Source organism: Battus philenor, unplaced genomic scaffold (genome assembly GCF_028537555.1).
Source record: "Battus philenor isolate CCGP_79_NKW_IND1 unplaced genomic scaffold, ilBatPhil1.0.hap1 SCAF_26, whole genome shotgun sequence".
NCBI lineage: Eukaryota > Metazoa > Arthropoda > Insecta > Lepidoptera > Papilionidae > Battus > Battus philenor.
The window spans coordinates 5,743,850-5,767,713 of NW_027181689.1; the positions used below are offsets into that span (position 1 = coordinate 5,743,850).

At 32.6% G+C, this 23,864-nt stretch overlaps 2 protein-coding genes across 3 annotated transcripts; one reads left to right on the forward strand and one right to left on the reverse strand.

The window, feature by feature from the left end:
* The first annotated feature begins 1,925 nt into the window (after positions 1-1,925).
* On the forward strand, positions 1,926-20,814 carry Cnot4 (CCR4-NOT transcription complex subunit 4). 2 transcript variants are annotated; one of them, XM_068768535.1, is made up of 18 exons: positions 1,926-2,155; positions 7,768-7,880; positions 8,849-8,923; positions 9,406-9,519; positions 10,219-10,368; positions 11,494-11,580; positions 12,109-12,298; positions 12,767-12,898; positions 13,649-13,690; positions 14,416-14,485; positions 14,836-15,008; positions 15,557-16,342; positions 16,825-17,075; positions 17,565-17,767; positions 18,302-18,451; positions 19,014-19,114; positions 19,530-19,711; positions 20,236-20,814. In XM_068768535.1, exons 2-18 carry the CDS (start codon positions 7,848-7,850, stop codon positions 20,362-20,364), a joined length of 2,868 nt encoding a protein of 955 aa, XP_068624636.1. In that variant the 5' UTR covers positions 1,926-2,155; positions 7,768-7,847; the 3' UTR covers positions 20,365-20,814. The 2 variants fall into 2 exon arrangements, with proteins under 2 accessions (XP_068624636.1, XP_068624635.1); XM_068768534.1 differs by having other exon boundaries at positions 20,233-20,812.
* Positions 20,815-21,113: 299 nt separating this feature from the next.
* On the reverse strand, positions 21,114-22,525 carry LOC137925251 (carbonyl reductase [NADPH] 3-like). The gene is made up of 2 exons (XM_068768674.1): positions 21,823-22,525; positions 21,114-21,554 (listed from the first exon to the last, which is right to left on the reverse strand). The coding sequence occupies exons 1-2, from the start codon at positions 22,457-22,459 to the stop codon at positions 21,349-21,351; spliced, it is 843 nt and encodes a 280-aa protein (XP_068624775.1). The 5' UTR covers positions 22,460-22,525; the 3' UTR covers positions 21,114-21,348.
* Positions 22,526-23,864: the final 1,339 nt, after the last annotated feature.

Here is a 23,864-nt window from a genome sequence, read left to right on the forward strand (position 1 = left end):
GAGACTGACTCTTAACATCTGGGTGCCCTTCCCACGTAATAATTGTTTTGAATGATACACGGGAAATGTCCTTGCGGGGGCATCGTCAAGTTATGTAGCATTATCGACTTGTAGCGCGGTTACTTATTCGCGGTCCCCCAGTAAAGGTGCGCTGAAATCTTGCGAAACTTACCATCTTAGTTTTCCGAACGAACTTCGTGTAACGGCTAAAGTGCTACAGGTCAATAACGCATGAGGAGGTGTTCAACGAGGAATTCCATGGAAACATAATTCTTTATCAACATCTACATCACGCTAAAAAGAACGCTCTATAACCGTTCTCGACTCGTGATTGGCTGACGATTTTTATTGGTTGAACATTGTTTTCATAGTTTTTAATGAGGGCTAAGCTGATTATTATACTACTTCGGACTTCGTGTTGTTATTACCTCCAAGAACTACCGGCCATAGGAAGAATCCCACAATATTATTTCCCTAGGTGCATAAATAGGCATGTAACTTAGGCAATACTGTAATAGTGCTCCGTATGTAACAGCCACGCGGTTTACTTCACATCACAGTCTGCATTTCAATTAGGATAGAGAATTTCTCTTTATTACTTAAGTTCTCTGCACAATCATATGTTCTTTCTGTCGTAATAGGTGCTAGCCCAGGAGCTTTTATAGCTTCATCGACACGGAGTTCACGGAAAGAAAGGATGCGTAAACTTATCAAAAATTACTTCATGGCACTCTCACTGCAAGATGACACCAGTTGCATGATCATGTTCGCACGTAGGTTTCTGCACACTACACACCTCTACCTTGTGTGTAGTGTGGATGTTATGTACGCGACTTGGGACGAAAGAGGGGACAACTCGGAAATCCTAAGGAGGATCCAGATCCTCCCACGGATCACTCACGTTGTTCGCAATTAAGGGCTGGGAGGCCGCACCCAATACGGATTGTGCGGTGTGGTGAGTAACGTTTATTTCTATTGTGAAAAGCGTGGTGTCGTGTGCGGCGTGTCGCAGGTGCGGTGGCTGTTCATTTATGTAAAAAGAACTTGTATTGTTGTCAGCGTCTGCAGTGTGTGTGGTGTGGGAAATGTTTTGTGGGAACCCTATAATGTGAGTGATGAGGATGTCTTTGGGATGACTTTTGGTCCTGGCTGAGGTTTTGGGAGAGTAGCTTGATACGCTCACCACAATCTTCAGGAATCTTACGCATTCCGACCTACGCATGTCATAACGTTCATTACTTCGAGGTAGTTGTGTTGTTGTCTTGTATCTGATCCGAACACCCGTCAGACATATGCTCTATGATACCTAAACTCACGCTAATTCAACTTATTTTTTATTTAAAGATGGTAGACAGTAAATTATTTGGTTTCTATGAAAGTGTGACTACTTTTCTACATAAGAACTCTTTGTTGCCGTCATGTGTTATGCTAAAATAACTAACGATAACAAAATATTCTTTGGTTCTAATAACGATGTACAGTTTTCCAAAAAAATTATTAAATGACTTATTTCAGGACTGATTTCTACACCAATCGAGCAACATCCGTTCATGTATGACTACAGTACTCTACACAGAATTAAACTAATTTTCGTTAGAATGATGTTTGCATTTGTTATGTATAATTTTTTATTTATACCTTCAAAAGGTACATATCAGATTTCTATAATTAATGTTGCAGTACTTTTTTAATTATATTTATTTTACATAATGCCAAACTGATTTATTTTTTTTGTTGATATATTAAAGTTACAGTAAATTTAAGAAAGTTTTTTTAGTAATTATTTCAATAAAGTAAAAAAGTGCCAATATATTATTAATAGATTAATTAAGATATTAAAAAATACATGATGTCGTTGACTAAAGTGGAATATTATTCCTTCATTTTTCGAAATTAAAAAGTAAGAGGACTTGTCTATGGAAACACAGAACGGAATCTTGTAAAAGATTAGGCCATTTCATAAAACAAATGTATAGTAACTCGCAGAAAATATCTTCGGGACAGTTGTATTTATTTCAGCTTTGCATTTTACTTTAAATTGAATCGTAAACCGCATTGTAGGTTCGTTTAAAAGGATTGATCTTCGCCTGTAGCGGAAGGGTTAGCAGTCTCGATTCTGCAATAGAAGAAGATTTGCACTAAGAGAAGACGTAAGGTAAACATCGATTTATTTTGTCCTAAAATGGAATCAGGTGACGAATCTAGAAAATCCTCGAATATCTTAAGAAAATTAGTGATACCTTAAGTGTTTATAATTATTTTTAGTGCATCCTTGTACGAAATGAAAGTTTGACTTTTGCCACATATTCTATTGGATGGCAGCTGGTAGACGTACTGTTTAGTTAGATTTGGCCCACACAAATTAACAAAATTAATAATTTTAATAATATAGGCAATATTTCGGAATGTCCGTATCTGTTTGGATATTAGCAAGTGTTTTAGATGCTAGGTAAATGCTGAAGTTAGGATTGTTTTTCGACAATAAAATGTCAAATTGTGAACTTGTCAAAGCTAGGTTGAGTCATTGTTAAGATCCATCTATCACAAAGTTATTGTTAACATGTACAAAACACTGTTTACTATTACATAAATTTATATTTGACTTAAAATGTAGGTGGCCATTGTTTATCATAAGTAAATATTTTGCTTTTTTGATATCTCTCATGAATTCTTAGAATTTGTTGAAATTTATACCTAGGGTACAAAATGATTCATCAAGTAAAAACTTATATAAATAATCTAACAAAAAAAAAATTAAGTATCTACCTTATAAAACAATAAATAATACAAGGAAACTTTTGTTTACATCCATCTTTGCAGATGACCTTTTACAAAATAGAAAGTTAGTTATTTGTTTTGATGGTTTAAAATTGACTACTTTTCTCAGAAGTTTTTAGGAATGTTTTGAAATAAAGTGTAAAATAAAGTTTCTATAATTTATTTATAGATGTATAGCAATAACACATTTATTGTCAACTAATGTAAAATGTAATTTTGCCACACTAATGAGTACATGTTAGTTAACTTTTTCTATTACTATTTTTAGGTTAAAAACAATTAGAAAGTTTTGTATATGAATACCTAGTGGTTTACACTTTTAATATTTTTTTATTAAAATTATAACAATGCCTAGAATCAAAATATTAAAATTTCATATAAATCAAATTGAAGTTAAAAATATCTAAAGTAAATTAGAAGATTACAAATGCTTATTATAAAAAAGTTAAGAGACATCTATACATGTAGTGAATAGTATCTTAATAATGCTGTTGAAGATGATGTCTTGTATCACAAAAGACATAATCATTTCAGCTGCAAGACATTGACTTCCCCCATAGTTTTCTAAAAGGTCTGGTAGGTAGCAGGCTTGCATCCCTTGTCTTATGATGATTCAAAAACAAAAGAAATAGTTTATTTATATTTTATGCAAAATTACTAAAAAAAATTTATTGAAGTTAAATTTTCAGTATCACTTGTGTAACCATCATTGTATCAATGTTTGCAACCTAGCAATAATGCAATAATTTTACTGTTTATTCTTTAAAGGCTATAGTCAAATTGGCTGAATGTAAATTTTATGCTGTCGAAGATTTTGTTTATTTTTAGTTTGTGTTATAGATTGACCATACTTAACACTAGGTGAACACTTAGTATCACTCAAATCTTTTTAACATAAAAATCAATTCCTTTTTACCTATTACCTATAGTTTTTAAGAATATTGAAATAATTGTTTGTTATTCAAAACAATTTTATAATAATGATAATTATCATGTGCTTCTTATAAAACCCATATTTATTTCGTCTCTGTTTGGTAGTGAAAAAGTATTTTTAAACATTGTAGGTTAAAAGCTATATAACTTATTTAATGCTATATGTAAAAAGACTTCCTTTAGCCGAGAACTAATCTGTCTTGTTACATATTTATGTACTAAAGTACCAGTTAAATAGTCTCTCATAACTAAAAATATAAAAGATTAATATTTACACGATCATTAACTAAACATTACTAAGAAAAAAACTATTTTTGTAATTAAAATATTTTAAGGGAATATATTTTTATATGTATAGGAGTCAATACAATAATCATAAAAGGATTTAAAATAATATTTACCATTGCTTTTCAATTTATTCTTAAATATTGTGTGTGAGTGTGTGGTTAGTATTTAATAATTGTTAAAATGATATTTGTGATATTTTTATTTATTTATTTATGAAAGTAGTGTAACATATATCAGAACCAAAATCCATAAAAAATTATTAATTATTTTGAATTATGTTATGAATTATTTTAAAATATGTATGTAAGATAATCAATATAAGAATGAATAACACAAACACATTTTATTACAGTAACAGTTAATTTTTCTTTTTGTGTAGAAGTTCCTACTTTAAATTATATATGATAAGCGTAATACATTCCAAGTAACAATCTCAATAATGTGAGCTAAATTAAGAATGCAACCAAGTTTTGCTGAACACATGACTGATCCTTTTTTATCAATAATATGTTAATCTAACTCAGAATAAATCATGAGGCTGCCTTAGCATATACTTAAAGTTTAAATATGAGTCAGTTTTTCACAAGCATGTCATGCATCTATTTATTAAAATAAATTTTTGTAGTATTAGTATTTATAGTCAAAATGGTTATACCTTTTAGCTTCTAATACTCTTGTTAGGTTTTCGAGTTATTTTCTATGCAAGTTATTCTTATGCCTTTGATATTTATCCCACAAAAATACTTTTATAGCTACTCTGAAGTTTTTTGGCAATTTAATTTTAAGTTTTTCTTTTATGCCCCTAAGTACCACTTAAAAACAGGCTTGATTGAGTGTATAACCAATTAAACTTTTCATAACTATGGTCAATTATTTTGTAACATTCCTAAATAATAAATTATTAAAAATTTTAATATTCTTTTTTAATAAATTTAATGAAGAAATCAATTCCTTTAAAACTTGTAAGGAAATATTTTATAAACAAACATTCTGAAACAGTATTTTTTTCTAACCACTTTATTGACGCCTTTCTAATAGTGTCTTATGTAACACTCATTATAGCACTTTGATCACACAAGATCTGTGGTATATACATAGTATTCAGCCATCCATTCCTCAGAATTTCGTCATTTGTGCTTAATTTTTTTATTGGAATATTATATTTAGTTACACATATACTTAAAATTATAAGAAAAATATGACTTTAAATAGTTATTTAATTTTATTGTCTATTTTACATAATTCGAATAGGTATTTCGAATTTTACGCGATTGCCTTAAAATGGCTGAATAGACATTTAGATTTTCATTAACGTCACATATTCGTGATTACGGCTAAATGACGTCATTGTATTGTGGTGGAAGCCCTATGTTTAAAGACTACTCGTTACTTGCCTTATTCATATTAAAGAAACACTTTTCTTTTTACAAATGCCAATGATTATTATAGCTTTTATCGAAATTTAATCATGCACCAACGCGACTTATATTTTCATTACGTTGTGCGCGTCTTACATGCATATCCTTTAGTGAATTTTAATATATTAACGAATTGCCCCGAAACTGATCAATCCTGGGTTTTAAAACATACTCGAATTTTAAATCTTGATATGGTTTGCCCTGGTATTGGTATGCCAACTAGATAGTGAGCAACTTAGGGGTCTTTTTACTATTATATTATTACAATCAATATATCTAAATTGTTTACTTGTCTCTGACTTGTTGGTAATTGTTTAGTATTTACAGCCAAGAAAGGAGTTATTGGTTATTTTTATTTCCAAAAAAACTTATCGGAAATCTACCTCATCTTCATTTGGTCGTAATTTTGAATAAGGGGTCTTCTCTATACCCGCCGCTCTCCTCTTTAAAATTTTGTACTTACATTGATATTATTGGAACTTGGCTACCATGAAAAGGGGTTCCGTAGTTTTTTTCGTCTTTGTGCCCCGTTTCCAGGTTTCGGATTTCTGAATTCAATCCGAGGTCTTTTAGTTTTCAATATAGACCGGCAAACGCAGCGTAGGACGTCTACCCTCGAGGTAGACAGACAATCTTCTTAAGGTAGTCGGAAAACAACAGATGTTGGCCGCTGCCGGTCCGATTGAAATCTCCTGGGGAGCCCTATATCCAAAAGTGGGCAGCATATGGTTAAAATGATGATGAGCTTCGCATAGTTCAGATTTAGGTATATTAGATACTATGTTTTCCTTGACGATCAAAATCAACGACGCGATCTTGTACCTTTTATTATCATCATTTTCTGAAACTGAATCGATTTTCAACAATATTATGTTTATAATAATTATTACTGCCTTCCTTTCATTTCCGCAATTAATAATTGTTGAAAGTTTAAGTATGGTTTATAAGAATCATCGTTGATTGTTCTAGAAAGATCTATAAATTATTGTAACTTCTTCTATCGTTTCCATTTCCATACTTGGCAAAAGTTCAAGCTCTAGATCAATCTTTCAGATTAAAATGTTTCATTTGACATGAATCAGAACGTTTGATTTAGTTTTAACTTTACTAGTGATTATTTTCTCAATCATTGTTTAAAAACAAATTCAAAATATTGCTGAGAAATGCCTGTCAGAAACTGAACAGTTGCACCTTTTAAATGACATATAATTTTATTTTATGTCTTTGTAATATCAATGTATTATAATATCAATGTTCATGAATATTATGTAAAAGAGTCCATAAACTAAGTTTCGTTCGTTAATAATAAGATTTATTTAATAATAAATATACATTTAATTTTAGATTTAAAGCTATGATATTTGATGGCATATCGATGCATACACTCATACTGATTATGAGGATTAGTTCGAATTTTAAGACGAAATTTAGGCGTTACGATTTTATTTTTATTTCTTGTATTTATCATGTGTCTGTCACAATTTTCTATTTAAGATTTTAGAATATAGCCCATACATGTTATTGAGTAGGTATTGACAAGCAATCCTTATAATACGAATTTATTTTAAAAAATCTTTCATGGAATCTTTAGTTTTTAAGTTAAAAATATCCCACACAGCTCTTTATTGTAAAATAAATATGAAATAAATTTCGGCGGCACTACCCCGTAATAAGAAACCGTAACACAAATCTACGAAAATAACTAAAATATACGAGTAGAACCGTATTAACGGCCCTTAACTGTCTTACTTTTTTCATTGCAAAGACCGCTGAGCTAAGCTTGCCAGGGATATTTGATGTTCCAAAATCTATTAGTATAAGTTGACACAAATAAATAATTCACTCTTGCATTTCTTTCTTTGTAATTGTACATACTCTGTATTTAATATTAATATATAGTATTGGCTGGTATTGTGTAAACGCAAACTCAAAACAACCTACTTTTTGACATTACTGTTACAATGATTTCCAGAACTTTCTGCTGGTATTATTGTGTTTGTGATCTACATGTAAATTTTTCAAGTACACTCCTGATATATCATGGCCTAATATTAATATTATGCTGTTGATTTTTAGCCTTGAACAGTGTGAGCTGACAGTCTGTTTTGAGTAGGCAATAGCATATGCATCAAGTGTAATGAGTCACTAAGCATATTTTTCTTTGTGTACTTTGTTCATAAACTTTTAAATAGCATTACAATTTTTTTTTTATTTAAAACAAAGGTTTCTTGATCTTTTTGTGTGTCAAATAAAAATAATTATTTATAAAATCATGTCTTTTTTAAATTAAACTAAACCTAATTCTATATATTGAAATGACTTAACCGGTGCTAAAATAATAATTTTGCAGGTTGCTGTAGATACTTGTCTAGTGTAAGCTGACATTTGTATTTGCGGAAGAGGACTAAACCATTGGCTGTCAGGGCTAGGATGTCAGTGCTGAATCAGAGTGGAGAAGAGCAGGTAGTATATACAAAAATGATCTCTAAACTTACAATGGCAAGTTACGTAAAGCTTACTATGAAAGAATATTTATCTATATTAAAGTTACTTATTGTACTTAGTCTAATCCAATAACTCGTTATTCACTAAGTGATGAACTACAACTTACAAATGCCAAAATGAGTTCACCTGTTGTGAAAAAAGCCTAAGACTGTGTATATATATATATAAATATTTTTTTATATATATAAATAACTTAAAATTAATAATATCGCTGATAACATTATGTATTTTAAATTAATAATTACTTAATTTCTCGTTGTTACTATTATTAGATTATATTTCAATACTCTTATTTCAGAGTAACATTTGAGAAGAACATTTGTTTTTTTATTAACTTTACTAACTACTTAAATTGTGTCTTGTTGCAATGTGGTTCCAGTCTTCCTTATCTAACATATGAAATAAAAAAACGCCAGTAAAACTTATACTCTATGTCAGTATTATAATAGAATTCTTTTGGGGTATTAGAATACATACTTACCTAAAATTGAAATGTTGGCTTATCATGGAAAACCCTTTTGTATTAAAAATATTCCTGTTTATCACTTGTGGGAAATGATATGAATAATTATTACCAATTATTAAAATTAAATTTGCTAATTCATTATTAGGGCTATATCTACAATTATGGAAAAGTAAAATTGTGGAAGAAAATAATTTCACATTATTTCTACATGCATTTATTTCCACATTTGTTACATTGAAGTTCCAATATCTACACTAGACAATCAAACAATACAAATACTACAAATCCTACTCCAATAGATGTGATTATGCTAAAACTGTTGCTACAAATTAAAATTAATAAATCACTTTAACTATTAACGTAATATTTTGTGAGGTAATTGTAGGATAGTGAACACTCAATGGTTATTAATATCAGATTTAATTTATTATTTAAATGTCTAAAATAATTCAATTTCCAGGTGGAATGTCCCCTGTGTATGGAACCTCTGGAGGTGGACGATCTCCACTTCTACCCGTGCACATGTGGATACCAAGTAAGTTCATACTTTAATAAATTTTTATATAAATTTTTCCTTTGTTTAGCTATATATTTTATTCCGAAGCAATGTGAAGGGCTATGCTCGGAGTTTCGCTGGGAGATTGAATGCGAGTTTGATGAGATGCGAAAGTGAGGAGATCCGCAAAAGAACCAATTACTGACCCGGCTCGAAGAATCGGTCGTCTGAAGTGAAGCAGTGGGCGAGGTAAATCACTCGTGCAACTAATGGCTGTTGGGATCGAAAGTTTCTTCAGTGATGACCACGAGCCGGTAGACGCAGTGGGAGTAGCCACCCCTCCCCCGTGGACTGACGATATAGTTCAGGTTGCGGATAGTCGCTGTATGCGGGCAGCGCAAGATCAGTCATCGTACCGATATTTGGGGAATGCCTATGACTTGCGGTGGGCGTCTATCGGCTGATAAAGAAAAAAAATATCTTATTTTAATTTTTATCAAGTTCAATTATTTATTTTACAGATATGCCGATTTTGCTGGAACCGTATACGGGAAGGCGAAAACGGCCTATGTCCGGCGTGTCGGAAGGCCTATCCGGAGAACCCCGCAGACTTCACTCCACTCAGTCAAGAGCAGGTAATTGAGATAAAGTTTATATGGAATAGTATATGTTATATACATGTTTTAATAGCTTACACGTACGTAGAGAAGTCATAGACTGCATTCTGTACACATACCTCCTGACAAATTATAATGGGTCTCTACAAGTCTTCCTCAATTGCTCTGAATGCAATATTATAGAGGGTCTTCCTCAAAACAATTTCAAGGTTTGGATGTGATGTCACTGATTGCATTGCGGTTTGTCCTTCCAGTTTTCAGAGAAAGTCTAATAACTGATCAAATTATACATTAATGTGAAATAAGTATAATATCAAAGTATATACTCCATACTATAGAGCAAATTGACTAAACAATTGTTAATAAAAAAGTAAAATGAAAACAATGGTTCGCTTTCGGTATTTTACTTCACCTAGTTATGGTCTTATTAAAATTTATACAAAAAATAATAGCTAGTGGTAACATGGGTAGTGTTTGGAAAGTACAGGACATTTTCTTGTCCAAAATCACTCAATGAACTTAGTTGATTAACAATTGATTGTTAGCTTTGTTATTGTTAATGTATGGTGATATTTGGTTGTATTGATAATACAGTAAGGAAAAGCATTCTTAAAATTCGGATTATTATATGAGTAAGAGTGATATAAAGGGCGATTGAAAATAGTGGTAAAACCCTTAAAGATTTTTTTACACACAATCTATTTTTTACATTGGCAGGTAGCAGCCATAAAAACGGAGAAGAAAGCGCGGGAGCAGAAGAGGCGGAACAAGACGTTGGAATCGCGGCGGGCGCTAGCCAACGTCCGGGTCGTGCAGAACAACCTCGTGTTCGTCGTCGGACTGCCAGTGCGGCTCGCCGACCCCGAGGTACGAGCATTTTTACTTTCAAACTTCAACTCCATTTAACGGTTCACACCTCATCATCAATAACACGCTCCGTGCCCCAATATTTATTGAAGATTTTCCATTGAGGCCGCGTGGGACGTATACGACCCACACTTTAAAAATTAAAAAAGTCGTTTAAAACATATGCTCAACTCTGTTTCAATTTTTTCAATACTGCAAAGCAATAATCAGCGGGAAAAAGTTATAAATTTTAATTTGCATTACACACGCGTGTGTAGTTGTGCGATGTGAAGTTATCTATGTTCGATCCTACATTTCGTTTTTTGAGAATCCTTTGTTTTTTAATGAGAACTGCAAATAGCCTAAGCGAAAAGTGCAGCGGGGGTCGTATACGCTCCACATGGCATGGAATGTGTTAATATATCAGCCGATAGACGTATGGAAATGTTTATTAATTCATATTATCAACCGTGAAATATTTAAAATGACCACTTGTGTATGTCATGACAAAAACGCCTGAAGAGCTCAATGATGAACTCTCCTATACACCTCCTCCAACTTAAAACAATGAGGGTGCCAAAGGTGTCCTAGTTTAAAAATAGCCCAAGAAGGAGTTTTTTAGGTCGATTTTAAAACATTATTAATACAGTAGTAAGAGATATTCATTTCTCTTTTCTTTTATCACATAAAAAATCCGTCGCAAAAGATTACATGAGAACGTTTTGTAATCACTATAGCTAATTTTATAAAACCTAGAGAATAGCATAACTTCCGTAACACCAAATCTGTACTCATTCACTTATGGTCAAACTAACGGTAAAGCATTTGATTCTCACCTCATATAATAAATCCACATTATATTTATTAGCATACTTACTAGTAACGACTATTTGGCCGATGTCCCCTGTATCTCCGCCTTTTTCCCATGCACTTTACACACATGGTCGGTTACCAAAATGACTAGATAAATAAAAAAAAAAAACAAAAAAACCCTACTATGTACAATAAATAATATTTCGTATATAATTACTTTTACAATAAGGGAGTTATTGTTAACTACAAATCCATGTTTATATAAAACTTATACTCAATATTTAACACCGGTAATATTGTACATACATATAATTTTTAACATTATTTTTACAGATCCTCAAGCGGCAAGAGTACTTTGGAAAATATGGGAAAATTCACAAAGTGGTCATAAACCAAAGTACCGCATATGCAGGGTCACAGGTGAGTTTGGATATACATCTAAAATCAATATTAATATAAATATTTGTTCACTTTATATCCAATGTTTTATACCAAGTATAGACATGGAATTGCAAGAATTCGCGAGTTTCTCCACAAGTTTGTTTTGTATTTTAGTAGTTTGAATTGGAAATAGATGTAAAAGCTTTAAAGGGGTGAATCCAGCTCATTTGCTGTAAATTAATGCATGTTACAGTCTATCTAAAAATCAATGGTTTCTTGAATAATAACATAATGATAATATAGCAAGAAAAACCGCCAAGGATTACTATATATTAAAATTAATTATTGTTTGCTATCTGCCCCTGAAAATTTGTACTGTCAGAAAGGCTGTCGCATTCTAATAACATTTTAGAGTGATCACTTAATACAGGGTGAATTCTAAAAAGTCAATAAATTAAAATTTACATTTATGTTAAAGCAGTTGTAAAGTGTGGTAAATACTAGGATTTTAATATAAAACTGTATTATAAAGTTTCATTAGATTCATTGTTGTTTATTAACGTACAGGGTCCGTCGGCGTCCGCATACGTGACGTACGTGTCCCCGGCAGACGCGTTGCGTGCCATCCAGGGCGTGAACAACGTAACGTTGGACGGACGCGTGTTGAAGGGCTCGTTAGGAACAACCAAATACTGCGCCAACTTTATGAAGAACCAGCCCTGTCCCAAGCCGGACTGCATGTATTTACACGAGCTAGGTAAGCAAAAGAAACCACACAGAACATGAGAACAGAAAAACAGTACTTTCATCATTTCCGCTAAGGCGTCCACTGCTTAATTTAAACCTATCCCCTAGTTTTCTAGAAGAACAGGTTGGAAGAGGCCTGTATCCATCTATTTTAAAATTGTAATTTAACAATCTTGAGTTATTGAATCTACTTTTTCTTTTTCCTTAATATGTAAAGGTCTAGAAGAAGTCGCGTTTTGCGATAAAATGGCTTTTTGTACTACATTGTTTTGCCTATTACACAATATCTTTAAATGTCTTATTACTATATGATAAACATTAAATAAATAAATGTCACACGGAACATAATAAAAGGAAAAAGATGAACGTGCACAAAACAAGAACATTTAAATTTCAATTCTATTCAACAGATTTATACAAATTAACGAAAAATATGTATTCACTGATAGGTCTGAAATAGTGTATATGAATATTCCAGGTGATCCAGAGGCATCGTTCACTAAGGAGGAGATGCACGCGGGCCTGCACCAGGTGTACGAGCGGCGGTTACACAATCAACTGCTCCAAGCACAGCGGGACAAGCCAGATGACAAGAACTGCCAGAGCTCAGGTAATTCCTGCTTACATAGGCACCTGAATTATAAATGCTAATATCTGAAATTAATATAATATATTAAAAAACAGACTTGACAGATATCTAGCCGATAAAAGTTTTATTTATTTTTGTAATTGCTAGTATGATAGAAAATAAATGTTTTAGTCTGTACAGCTGTGTAAGTATTGACGCCATGGTGATCGAAACTCCTGAACGTAAACATACAAAGGATTTTAAGTTCACAATCGCTCTACGAGCCATAGTAATGGCTATGCTCGGGATTTGTTTACGAAATCAAATCATCAACGAGGAAATTCATAGACGAACGTAACCCAGTGGATTAACATATAGAAGAGATAGTTCTTAGGTCATGGAGCGCGCAGAACGGGGTTGACGCATGGAATTTTGAGTCCCAAGCACAAGTTAGACATATGATCTTACTAAGGTTGTTGGAAAACGTTAAATGCCTGCTGCTTCCTACGGATAGGTATTGCAAATCTATAGTGTCTATAGACCTCCTGTGTTATTATTGGGCATTTAATGGCTAAAATGGTGATAACTACGTCATATATGTCAAACACAACAATTGCTATAATAATATCATTTTATATGGTGGTTTACCAATTTATGCTTGCATTATGAGAATGCAAAATTTTTAAATTACATTTAATGATAATGTAAACAATGTTATCTTGAAAAAGTGTTTTCATCTCGAAATCCGAAATAAGAAATATACCTGTATTCACAAATCCTTATAAATTTCAGGTAATTCTAGTACGAATGCAGATAAAGGCAGTTCGAAAGATAGTAAGTTTTATACTTTACATATATTTTTATTTAGCATAAAAAAGTTTCATGACTAAACTGTTCAGCAACTATTTAAGACTATATGGATTATACTAGTTAAAGTTGTTTATGCATTCTTGGTCTTAACATACTTTTGGCTCATTTTAAGAAAGTTATGTATTTTCTTGTAGGTTGCGTTAATTATCAGAGATCGAATTTACGGATGGAATATTTCTTTAATTAATATATTAAAAAGACATGCTGACATATATGTGCCTATTGTAGACGGACACAATCTATGCCAGCTTATAATATAACGTTAATAAAATGATTAAGACAGATAAATATTGAAAAACACGATAAAATAAGACACGGTCAATTGATGTTAAATTAAATGCACACTGAATTTTATATTTTCGTAACCGTAATATTAGAATATAAAAAAAATATTTACACAAAAAGTGTTTGAGCCAACAGGGATATTTTACGTAAAAGATTTTTTTTGCTAATAAATCATGGTAACGTTGTAGTTAGTAAAACGTACTATTTTTGGAATCTATAGCTGTGCATAAGTAAGTGTAGTTTGTTCTTTGACTTGCACAAAAGGGTTAGTGTTTTTAAAACGAAAATTCTTTCCTCACTATACCAAAGTCTAAATAAATATGCAGTTAAATAATATTTTACAATGATAGTTCAAGCTTAAGTTTATAAATGTACCATTTTATTAATAATATGTTCTTTTGCAGGTAATCAATCAAACCCTATACCAACAACTGTGGTCACATCGTCAAATGTTAACATAGTCACTACGTCTAAGTAAGTACAATAAATGTATGGCAGTAACTGCTTTTCTTCGACAATATTTTCAGCGTTTTCTATTACATTTATGATTTGCGCTTTATCAATAATTAGGAAAAGTGACTATCGTAGCACTGTAATTGTATTTTGTTTAATATTGAAATAAGTTACGTTTCATTATGTAACAATGTTACTAACAACAACTAATTTATTATGCTAGGCACAAGTTGCAAAATAATTAAACGCGATATTTCGTGACCTATGTGTTATGTTATAACTTGTAAAAGGTTTAATTACATAGTAATTAAAAATTAAACAAAAATTAAGTCAACGTACAAGAAATATACACCACATCGCATTCATTTCAGATCTAAAAAAGAAACGGCAAATGGACACGGTAAAGGCAAAGATAATGGTAGTAGTAATAATGGAGTCGGTAGTAATGGTAACAGCAAAGAAGCATGGCCAAGTCTCGGATCCTCACCACCCTCCGACAGCCCCGCAAGGAAACAACCCAGTCCAAAACCACAACAATCTACAGGTTTGCTTCAATTGTATTTTTGGTTTAATTATTAACAAATTAATTTTTATTATAAACATGTAAATTATAAATCAAATTCTATCTGATATATTGCTGTAAAACATTGCGAACTGCAATAACATTTTTAAATAATGTTGAAAAAGTTGGCTCAGTAGCATATAATGTCATAATGCCAATCATGTTAACATCACTAACATAATTTTGGTGATTACAACAAACATGATATGCAATGCAGTTTCAAGGAAACTATTTACCTTCAACTAAAAGCTTGACAAGGTCTTTAGAGATCTCTTCATCAGTTCAAGCAACTTACATAATTTAAAGCAACCAATAGGACTTACAATCCTACTATAATTAATTTTGTACAGATAAGCAATTTTATAAAGTTTGGACTGATATAAAAAATAAAATTATTAAGGTTTTTATTTACATTTGTGTAATAAATTACTAATAAAAAAATTATTTACTTACAAAATTCTTATATCAAACAAAAGTGTAATATACTATCATCAAATTTGAAATATGTGTTTATTACTAATTTTTTACAGTTAAGTCACAAGAAAATGGCACTTCAGAATCTTGCAGTCCCACACAACAACCAACGCAACAGTCTCAAACGAAAAATAACAAAGAAAATCACACAGAAAGCAAAACAAATAGGTCCCACAAAGACAGCAATACAAATAGCCAAAGCAAGAAAAGTAAATCAGAAAAATCGAAACAGAAAAACAGCAATAGTAATAGTATTAGCAATAACAATAGTCATGAAGTCACAGAGCCGGAGGCGACGGAAAGTACACAAGTATTGAACAATGCAGAGAACCACACAAGTTCAGTGTTTGAAAGTGATACGCAACAAAGTTACCTGTCAAACGAATTAGACGAATTGGAATCAGATAGACATAGCTTATTAGAAAATCACGACCTGTTAGACAACAGCGACCACAGTCTTCTAGACGACGATAACACACATAATTTATTGAACGATGCCAACAGCACAGTTGTCATGATGCAGAGGCATAGGGAAATGCTGGCGGGCCTTGTTGACAATAATCACATCTTGGCTCACAATATGAAATCACCTTTAACCAATGGTTATGGACTACTAGACAGGGATTCAGTGAACTATTTAGGTAATGATAGACAGATTAGCCAAATTAACCCAGGTCTGATGGACCAAAAGGAGTTGATGATGCACGACCAGCGCAGCCGCAGTGAAATGTTATTAAGACAAAATGAAATGTTAGCAAGGCAGCACAATGTCATGGTGGAACCGAAACACTATAACATGCCTTCATCCAGTATAGGCCTTGAATCTGCTAGTGAATTATTAGGTAAGGATAAATCGGTATTTTTTGGAATTTCGGTATTTCTTCATACATTTCTCGAGAATTTCCTGTACTTTTTCCAAAATGTTTATGAGCATTTTTCATTGTTAATTTACACACCATTTACCTATTGAAAAAAAAATGTAACATACTAGTTTAGTTATAAATATTTTAACAATAACAGTAGCTACCTTGAGGCCCCAGTTAAGGGTTTTGAGAGAGCCAAAGTGCTTAGTTACTGTGAAGAGCTTTAGCACTTGGTTCCTTCTAATTAGTCATGTTGTTGATGACATCAGGCAAACAGCATTTACTCATAACAAAAAAAAAAGGATAAAGTAATACTAATTCTGTTTGTAACTGATTTATTTAAAAAATAAAAGTTAAAAGGTGTTTTATTTACAATAATGTCTTCAGACATTTTTGTATAGAAAGTTTTTAAATAAGGGGTCAGGAATGTGGAGAAATGTGAAAACAACTTTCCTGTGCAGGTGCTAATTTTCATCAAAACCCCAATATGCTTCCACCATTTGGCATGCGTGTAGACAATTCTATGGCCACAAATTCTATGGGCAGCGGCAATTCAATATCAGCTAATGCACTATCATCTAATTCAATGTCCGGGAATACTATGAACACAATGGGTGGATACATGCTGCACAATCAGCAGATGCTACAACAGAACCAGCAACAGATACCGCAAAGCGGCCTTGTTAATGGTTTTGATGGATCACAGTCTGCGGTGAGTGATATTGTTTGTATTTATTAACTTTTTTTAAAATCAATAGGACATAATAATATACATGTAACAGAAAAAAATGAAGTGCAAAGAGGTGATCTTATTGTAGAATGCAATTACTTCAAGACATCTACAATACATTATACTAATCAACATTCATATCCATGTTTACTGTTCCATAATTTTATTTTTGGAATGCTACCTACCTACCTAACCTACCTTAGAAAGTACCAAGAATAGGTTGAATTATACCAACAATGAGCACTGTCATGCAAAGCAGGTGCCAGGCGTAATTAATGTTCTTTATGTATATGACTATCCTCCAAGTAACTCATAAAGTTATTTAATTACATTTTCTTGGCATATGTTATTGATATATATTTTATTATTAATTTTTGTTTTTACAAATCATGTCTGGTGTAATTAATTTTCTTTAAGTATGTGACTATCCAAGCATCATTATAATATTTACATCATTACGTAATTCCACAGAGCGAAGGTCGTTACCTAGCAGAAAACATGGACAAGTTTTTCATGGACTTCCACAAGGCGCAGCAGATGAGACAGATGCTAGCGCGCGGCGCAGAGGAGCGCCGGTTCGCGCACGAGCAGCTCCCGCACCAACAGCCTCACTCCCCTCACTACCCACACAACATGCTCAGTGCAGAGCGCCTCGAGATGGAACACAAGCAAAGGTACTTCCATTAATCTATAACCACTATAATGAATCTGCTGTGGTATCGGCGCTACCCTCTCCTCCCGTTATTGCAGTAAGACTCAGGTAAGGAAGTAATATTCAAGGACGATGGGCAGCAAGCAACTTCTGAATATATTTGAAACTAAAATAATGATTTTTTTAATATTACTTTTTATGTTTATTTTTTCTTGGCTATTTTGTACCTGATTATTTTTCAAACAAATGTTCTTTCCATATTAAGCTAACACTTTATATCAATGCGCATCAAACTCTGATTTTGGCTTTCTTAGATCTTTGGCCGAAGCTAATATTGACTTAACATAATAAGGTATACAAAAATCCATCTGCCTTGTTTTTCTTTCTTGTTGCAATTGTAATATTTTTATTACATTTTTATGATAAGTTGAAAATTCAACTGTTTTTCTGGTATTAAAAACTATGAGAAATTCTTCCCTATGAAGGAGAAGTTTCGTTTGTGTACATTTTATTGTTATTGTGTACATTTTAATTAAAATATTATTTTTCATTTCAGAATTAACAATATGAGGGGCAATGAAAACAGTGGCAGTCGAGCAGCGGGCGACGGTGATGACGATTTGGACTTCGATCCGTTCAAAGAGACACAGAAAGCCCTGGCTGAGATGATGGAGACAGAAATGATGCTAAACACTATTTCTAGCGGGTAATTTTTTCATTTTGACTAATGACATACCCAAGCCAGGTTTTTACTCATGTTTTGGTATCTCTATTCACTTGTCTATATTTACACAAATGATCTGGGCACTCCAAAATTATAAAAACTCAAAACTATTAAGTACAATGATCAAAGTTTTTCAAAGTTGTCACTTCTTTTCCTGGTCAACCATATACAAGTCTCGGACACATCCTCAACCTCACACATATTGAAAACAAAAATTCAAATCGAAATTAAATAGTGATCTACTGCACTTTTGATACTGCTACATACCGTGTACAGATTTCCACTATTATACATAATATGATATAATCTTATATATATGTGATTCATATCTGATTTAATTTGCATTGCGGCATTGAGTGTTATCCCAATAATCAAAAACATTGAAAATTTCTAAGATTATTAGATACTAGAAAAAGATTAACATTTTAGTAGTTTGTATAATGATAAATCTAATGTTACTAATGATCAAATAGGTAACAAAAGACTGCCATCACAGCAGACGTGGTGGTGAATGTATTGTAAAGTTTATTTTACTATTTTGTAGAGACAATATGGAACGAGTCCGTCATGCTCGACTGGCACCGCCTGGGTTTAGTCATATGAATGCGTTTGGAATGGGAATGCCACGGCCCCAAGGACATCAAGGTATTGTTACATATTTATTTTGCATGAATTTGATACAAAAAACGCGTTAGTATTTAAAGTTATATGTGAAACCTATAACACAAAATATATTATCATCATCATATTAGCCGACAGATGTCCACTGCAAGACTTGCATCCTCCAAGGATTGTCCAAATAACCTATCATGTGCTTCCTACATTTAGCGTATTACCGCGACCTTGACCGTTTCGTTAGTAGTAGACGCGGCGATTTCCACACAGAGTCTAACGACTTGAGCTAGCCAGTCTAGAACCTTCCGGCACTGTCGACCGTCGGTTGCACAAGCTATCTGCTCTGCCAACTATCATTTCAGACCAGCGATTCTTCGAGCTACATCAGTGACCTTGGAGAAATCATACGTTTTAAAATAATCAAAATTATCTTTTTTTTTTTCAGGGTACAATTCAAACAGCGCCATGTTCTCAGACTGGACACAAATGGACCCGGCGATAATGTCAACGTCAGTGAGTTTGCCAAAACTGCAGCCGCCACAAGCCGGACTCACACCGCAACAGCAAGAGCTCTTCGCGAGATTCAACACTCTAAATGTACAGCCAAATGGGATCTCCAAACATCAGGTTCGGGAACTTATAATGGATGTTTAACCTGTAACTCCTGCATGATACAGTGATTTCTATATAAAATTACTTTGGACAATATGGTCTTTCTTAAAGGGTTACAATATTTCATAATAACAAATAATTATTATGTTTTAATTTTTGATATAACTTTGCATTTGAATATACAAGAGTGGTATCGAAACAGCTGTACTGCGCCTAAGAAAGGCGTGGCGACGGGGGGTTGACAAAAAACAGGCATTAACCGTGAGCGTTAACAGCGAACTAGCGGAACTGCGAACGATATTCTACCATATCTGTCCGCGCGCATACCTAAGGCGCGGTACAGCGTTGTTGGTATACCTATACCTATAGGGTAAATTTAGTGTTGAATATACCTTGTAGTAATTCATTACAGGTAGGCTATTGAATTTATTTCATATAGCAAAAGAAAAATATTTCATAGTTATTGTCTGTTTCCAGTGTAAAAGAGCTATAATATAGACTCTAAAGTTAAAATTTCGGTGATGGTTTTGACCCAGCAGGTACCCGTGCAGCAACAATGGGGCGGCGCGAAGCTCTGGGGTGGAGCGTACAGCGGTATCCCGCTACCCCCGGGCTTCGCCCCCACCAAAGCACCGGCGCACCCCGCCGAGTGCATCGACGCCAAGTAACGCCGGCACAGTGCAATCACTCCCCCGCCACTCCTCGAGTCCCCTCTCCCCATCGCCTCGCATCGCGAAGCGGATATTATATTTTCTATCAATAAAAATTATTCTCTTCTTCCGTTGGTGACGTGATCGATAAATCTTTGTATTAAGAGAGCATATTTTAAACGAGAGAAATATGATAACAAAAAGGAATTTGTAAAATAAATTAACCTATTTGTTTTATTTAAAAAATGTTGAATTTTTCTTTTATCTACACTATATCTTGGCTCAAAGTCCCTGCTGTAATTTATCATATTTCTTAATAGTAAATTTTCGTTTCTGAAAATATATGTATATTCGTTGTATTATTATAAACGTAGTGTCATATCCCTGTTATGAAAGATTATTATAATTTTCTATATTTAAATGAAATGCCAATAATACGGTTCCATTTTGTACCTTATTGAGCCATTATCAATGAAGATCATTAAAATTAAAGAATTATTATACATTCTTTTAATAAATAAGCCCACCTGTGCTATGATGTTGAAGCTCTAGAATGAAATATAACACAATGGCATAGTTCTTTATAATTATACATATACCCAAAAAAAATGATTCTCCTTGTATTTGCAATTACCTTTTTATATTAATGACTGATTCAAATGAGCCATCTCAAATAAACGGCTTTTACCCAGAGAAAATATTTTCTTTATCTCGGTTTATATTTAGATAAAAAATGTTATTAGTAATTTAACTAACAAAATAGTTATAAATTTCAGGTAAAGTCATAAAAATTCAATAATTTAGAGTACAGGAGGAAGATTAAGATGTTTGATAGACAAATTCATGTAATAAGATTTGGTGTCATTATATGAATGGTTTTGGTAAATACCGTCATAGTGTAAAAAAAACTGGTGGAAAGAAATAGGTTTTGAAAAATGAAGACGAGACTTAAAAATAAAAAATTGGCCTAAAATATTTAAAAAGTATAAATTTTGTATTCTGTTAATTTTTGCCATCGATATACACTCTAGGATCGACGCCATCCCATGGAACGATGCTTCCGTCATGCCAGAAGAAATGACCACCGCTTTGGGATTCCAAAGTCGTTTTCAACACAACTTTAGCAGCCTGTTCTGGTGTTACGGATCCTGAAAAACGCGTCATATCTGACATCACGTAGCCTGGATGCATACAGCTTACAATGATTCCTAAAAAACGAAAAGATGTAAGAAATTTCCTTAAGAACGATGATTATTCGTTAAAAGAAAACCAAAAAAAATAATATATCACTTTCAAATCAATTCAACTGTTTTAACGTTCACCTACGAAAGCAATAAACTTCACATAAATCAGAGTTGTGTAAGTATTTTCATTTAAAAAAATTGTAGGTTAATTCTATAAGAATAAATAAAGAGCAGTGAAAACATCTACACGTTGGTTATAATTGATTTCCATTTAGTAACAAATACACTTTACCTTTATTTACTAGCCTTCGATGTAACATAAATGTATAAGCGTTCACACCAACTTTCGACACTACGTAAGGGGAATCACCCCATCCCTCTTCGATTTCCTTATTAAGTTTCACAGCTTCTAAATAATCGTCCATTAATTTTTGTAGATCTTCAAGGGTTAAGTTAGGAGAACTTAATTTTTTCCTTAAGTTTTCTGATGGTATTCGAGATAAATGTCCCGACGAACTTGAAATGTTTATAATCTTCCCTCCTTTGGCAATGAATGGTAACATAGCCTCGTTAAAATTAACCAAGGCAGTAAAGTTTATTAATATCGTCTGTTCGGCTTGAAAGTATTTTGATTCTTTGGCATCTTTTAGAAAAAGTACGCCGGCATTGTTAATTAAAAGATCAACATCACTTATTTCATTTTTTATAAAAGAACAGAACCTTGAAACACTGTCATTGTTTGCAATATCTAGTTGATGATACTTAACATATAAATGAAGATGTTTCAATTTTTGGTATGCGTCATTGCCTCGGTTTTCATCTCGAGACGTTAGGTATACAGTACCATTAAAGTTTGTGCACAATTCTTTAACCAGACTGTAACCTAATCCTTTATTAGCACCGGTTACAATAGCTACTTTCTTGCACATTTTCAGTCAAATGATTAAAAACATTTTTTGTTATAATAACCTTGACTGAGTTCATCTGTATCTTGTATGATAATAAACTTTTAGAGTGTATAATCTTACAGATAAAAGGATACAAAACGCAGGATTGCAATTGTAAATCATTGTTCGTTAAATGACGCCGTTAAATACGACGAAATTTTAAATTATTATTTTTAATTAATTATTACCTAGCCTCTTTAAATCATGTAATTAGTATTTTTCCATATGCGTACTTATTTAGTAAAGGTACCATAGACAATTGTTTGGTTTTTTAGTACTTATTTAGTTATAATTAATGATTTTTATTAATAAATACCGTGCTACATCCAGATTTCGATAAAACGTTGAAAGTTAGCTTTATAATACCAGAAAACGCCATCTATTTTTGTTTTATTCAAGCGATCGTTCAATATCACTGATTTGCATTGTGATGTGCTATTTAGTCTGTGGTTTGTACAAAGTACAAGCTAGATAACAGCTGAGTTGTTATCAAATAGTAAAGTTGTTTATGTATTCGAAGAACTTCTAGAATTTCGGGGTTAAATATGTCTCTGTGGCCTTCGAGTCAAACATTATTTGGTGATGAAGTTGTCTTACGTTCTATAGATTGGATAGAAAATTTTCCTTGGCGAAACGAAAGCGCCGTGAGAACTGAACGTGATAAATATGAAATTCAATTGAATGTAAAAGATTTTACACCAGAACAGATAACAGTTAAGACGTCTGATGGATATATCGTAGTTAAAGGGGAACACGAAGAAAAGAAAGATGAATACGGTTTTATTTCAAGGCAATTTGTGCGTCGTTATGCATTGCCAGAGGGATGTCGCCCAGAAAGTGTACAATCGAAACTATCATCTGATGGTGTGTTGACAATTACGGCTCCAAGGCAGTCGATAGTTAAACGCGATGTTGCTATACAAGTGATTCACGAAGGTCCCAATAATGTTAAGTCAAAGTTGTAATTATTCGTCTCAGAAGATGGATAAAAGTAATAACATAGGTAGCTCCCCTTGAACCGGATTTGTTACATTTCTTATGGCATTTGGTATTCTTTTACTTATTTTTGTTGTTTGTGATATTAAGACTTAAGTTTCACTAAGTTAAATAAATGTTTTTGAAAAATAAGTTTATAATTTTTTGAAAACCAAGCTAATACCAGTATTCTTCTTCCCTACATGATTACGTACTCACGATAATGATGATAAAAATAGTCTAGGGAATATTTAGAATTCTGATAGTAATAAGTATATATAAAATCATTTTTCAACAGAATTCGCCATTATTTTTTAAAAAAAAGTGTATGCGATTTTTGTGTCTTTATTTTTAATCGCATCCACAGATAAATAAACAAGTTTAACCATTGTTTATTTGTGTAACTTTTTTG

What these genes read in the sequence shown, in the direction of transcription:
- LOC137925251 (XM_068768674.1), bottom strand. Translation starts at nt 22,459, where the DNA reads ATGTGCAAGAAAGTAGCTATTGTAACCGGTGCTAATAAAGGATTAGGT. An exon ending in TCGAAGGCTAGTAAATAAAG is followed by an intron (nt 21,555 to 21,822) that starts GTAAAGTGTATT and finishes TTCGTTTTTTAG; the next exon opens with GAATCATTGTAAGCTGTATG.
- Cnot4 (XM_068768534.1), top strand. Translation starts at nt 7,848, where the DNA reads ATGTCAGTGCTGAATCAGAGTGGAGAAGAGCAG. An exon ending in CATGTATTTACACGAGCTAG is followed by an intron (nt 12,299 to 12,766) that starts GTAAGCAAAAGA and finishes TGAATATTCCAG; the next exon opens with GTGATCCAGAGGCATCGTTC. An exon ending in ACGGCCCCAAGGACATCAAG is followed by an intron (nt 19,115 to 19,529) that starts GTATTGTTACAT and finishes TTTTTTTTTCAG; the next exon opens with GGTACAATTCAAACAGCGCC.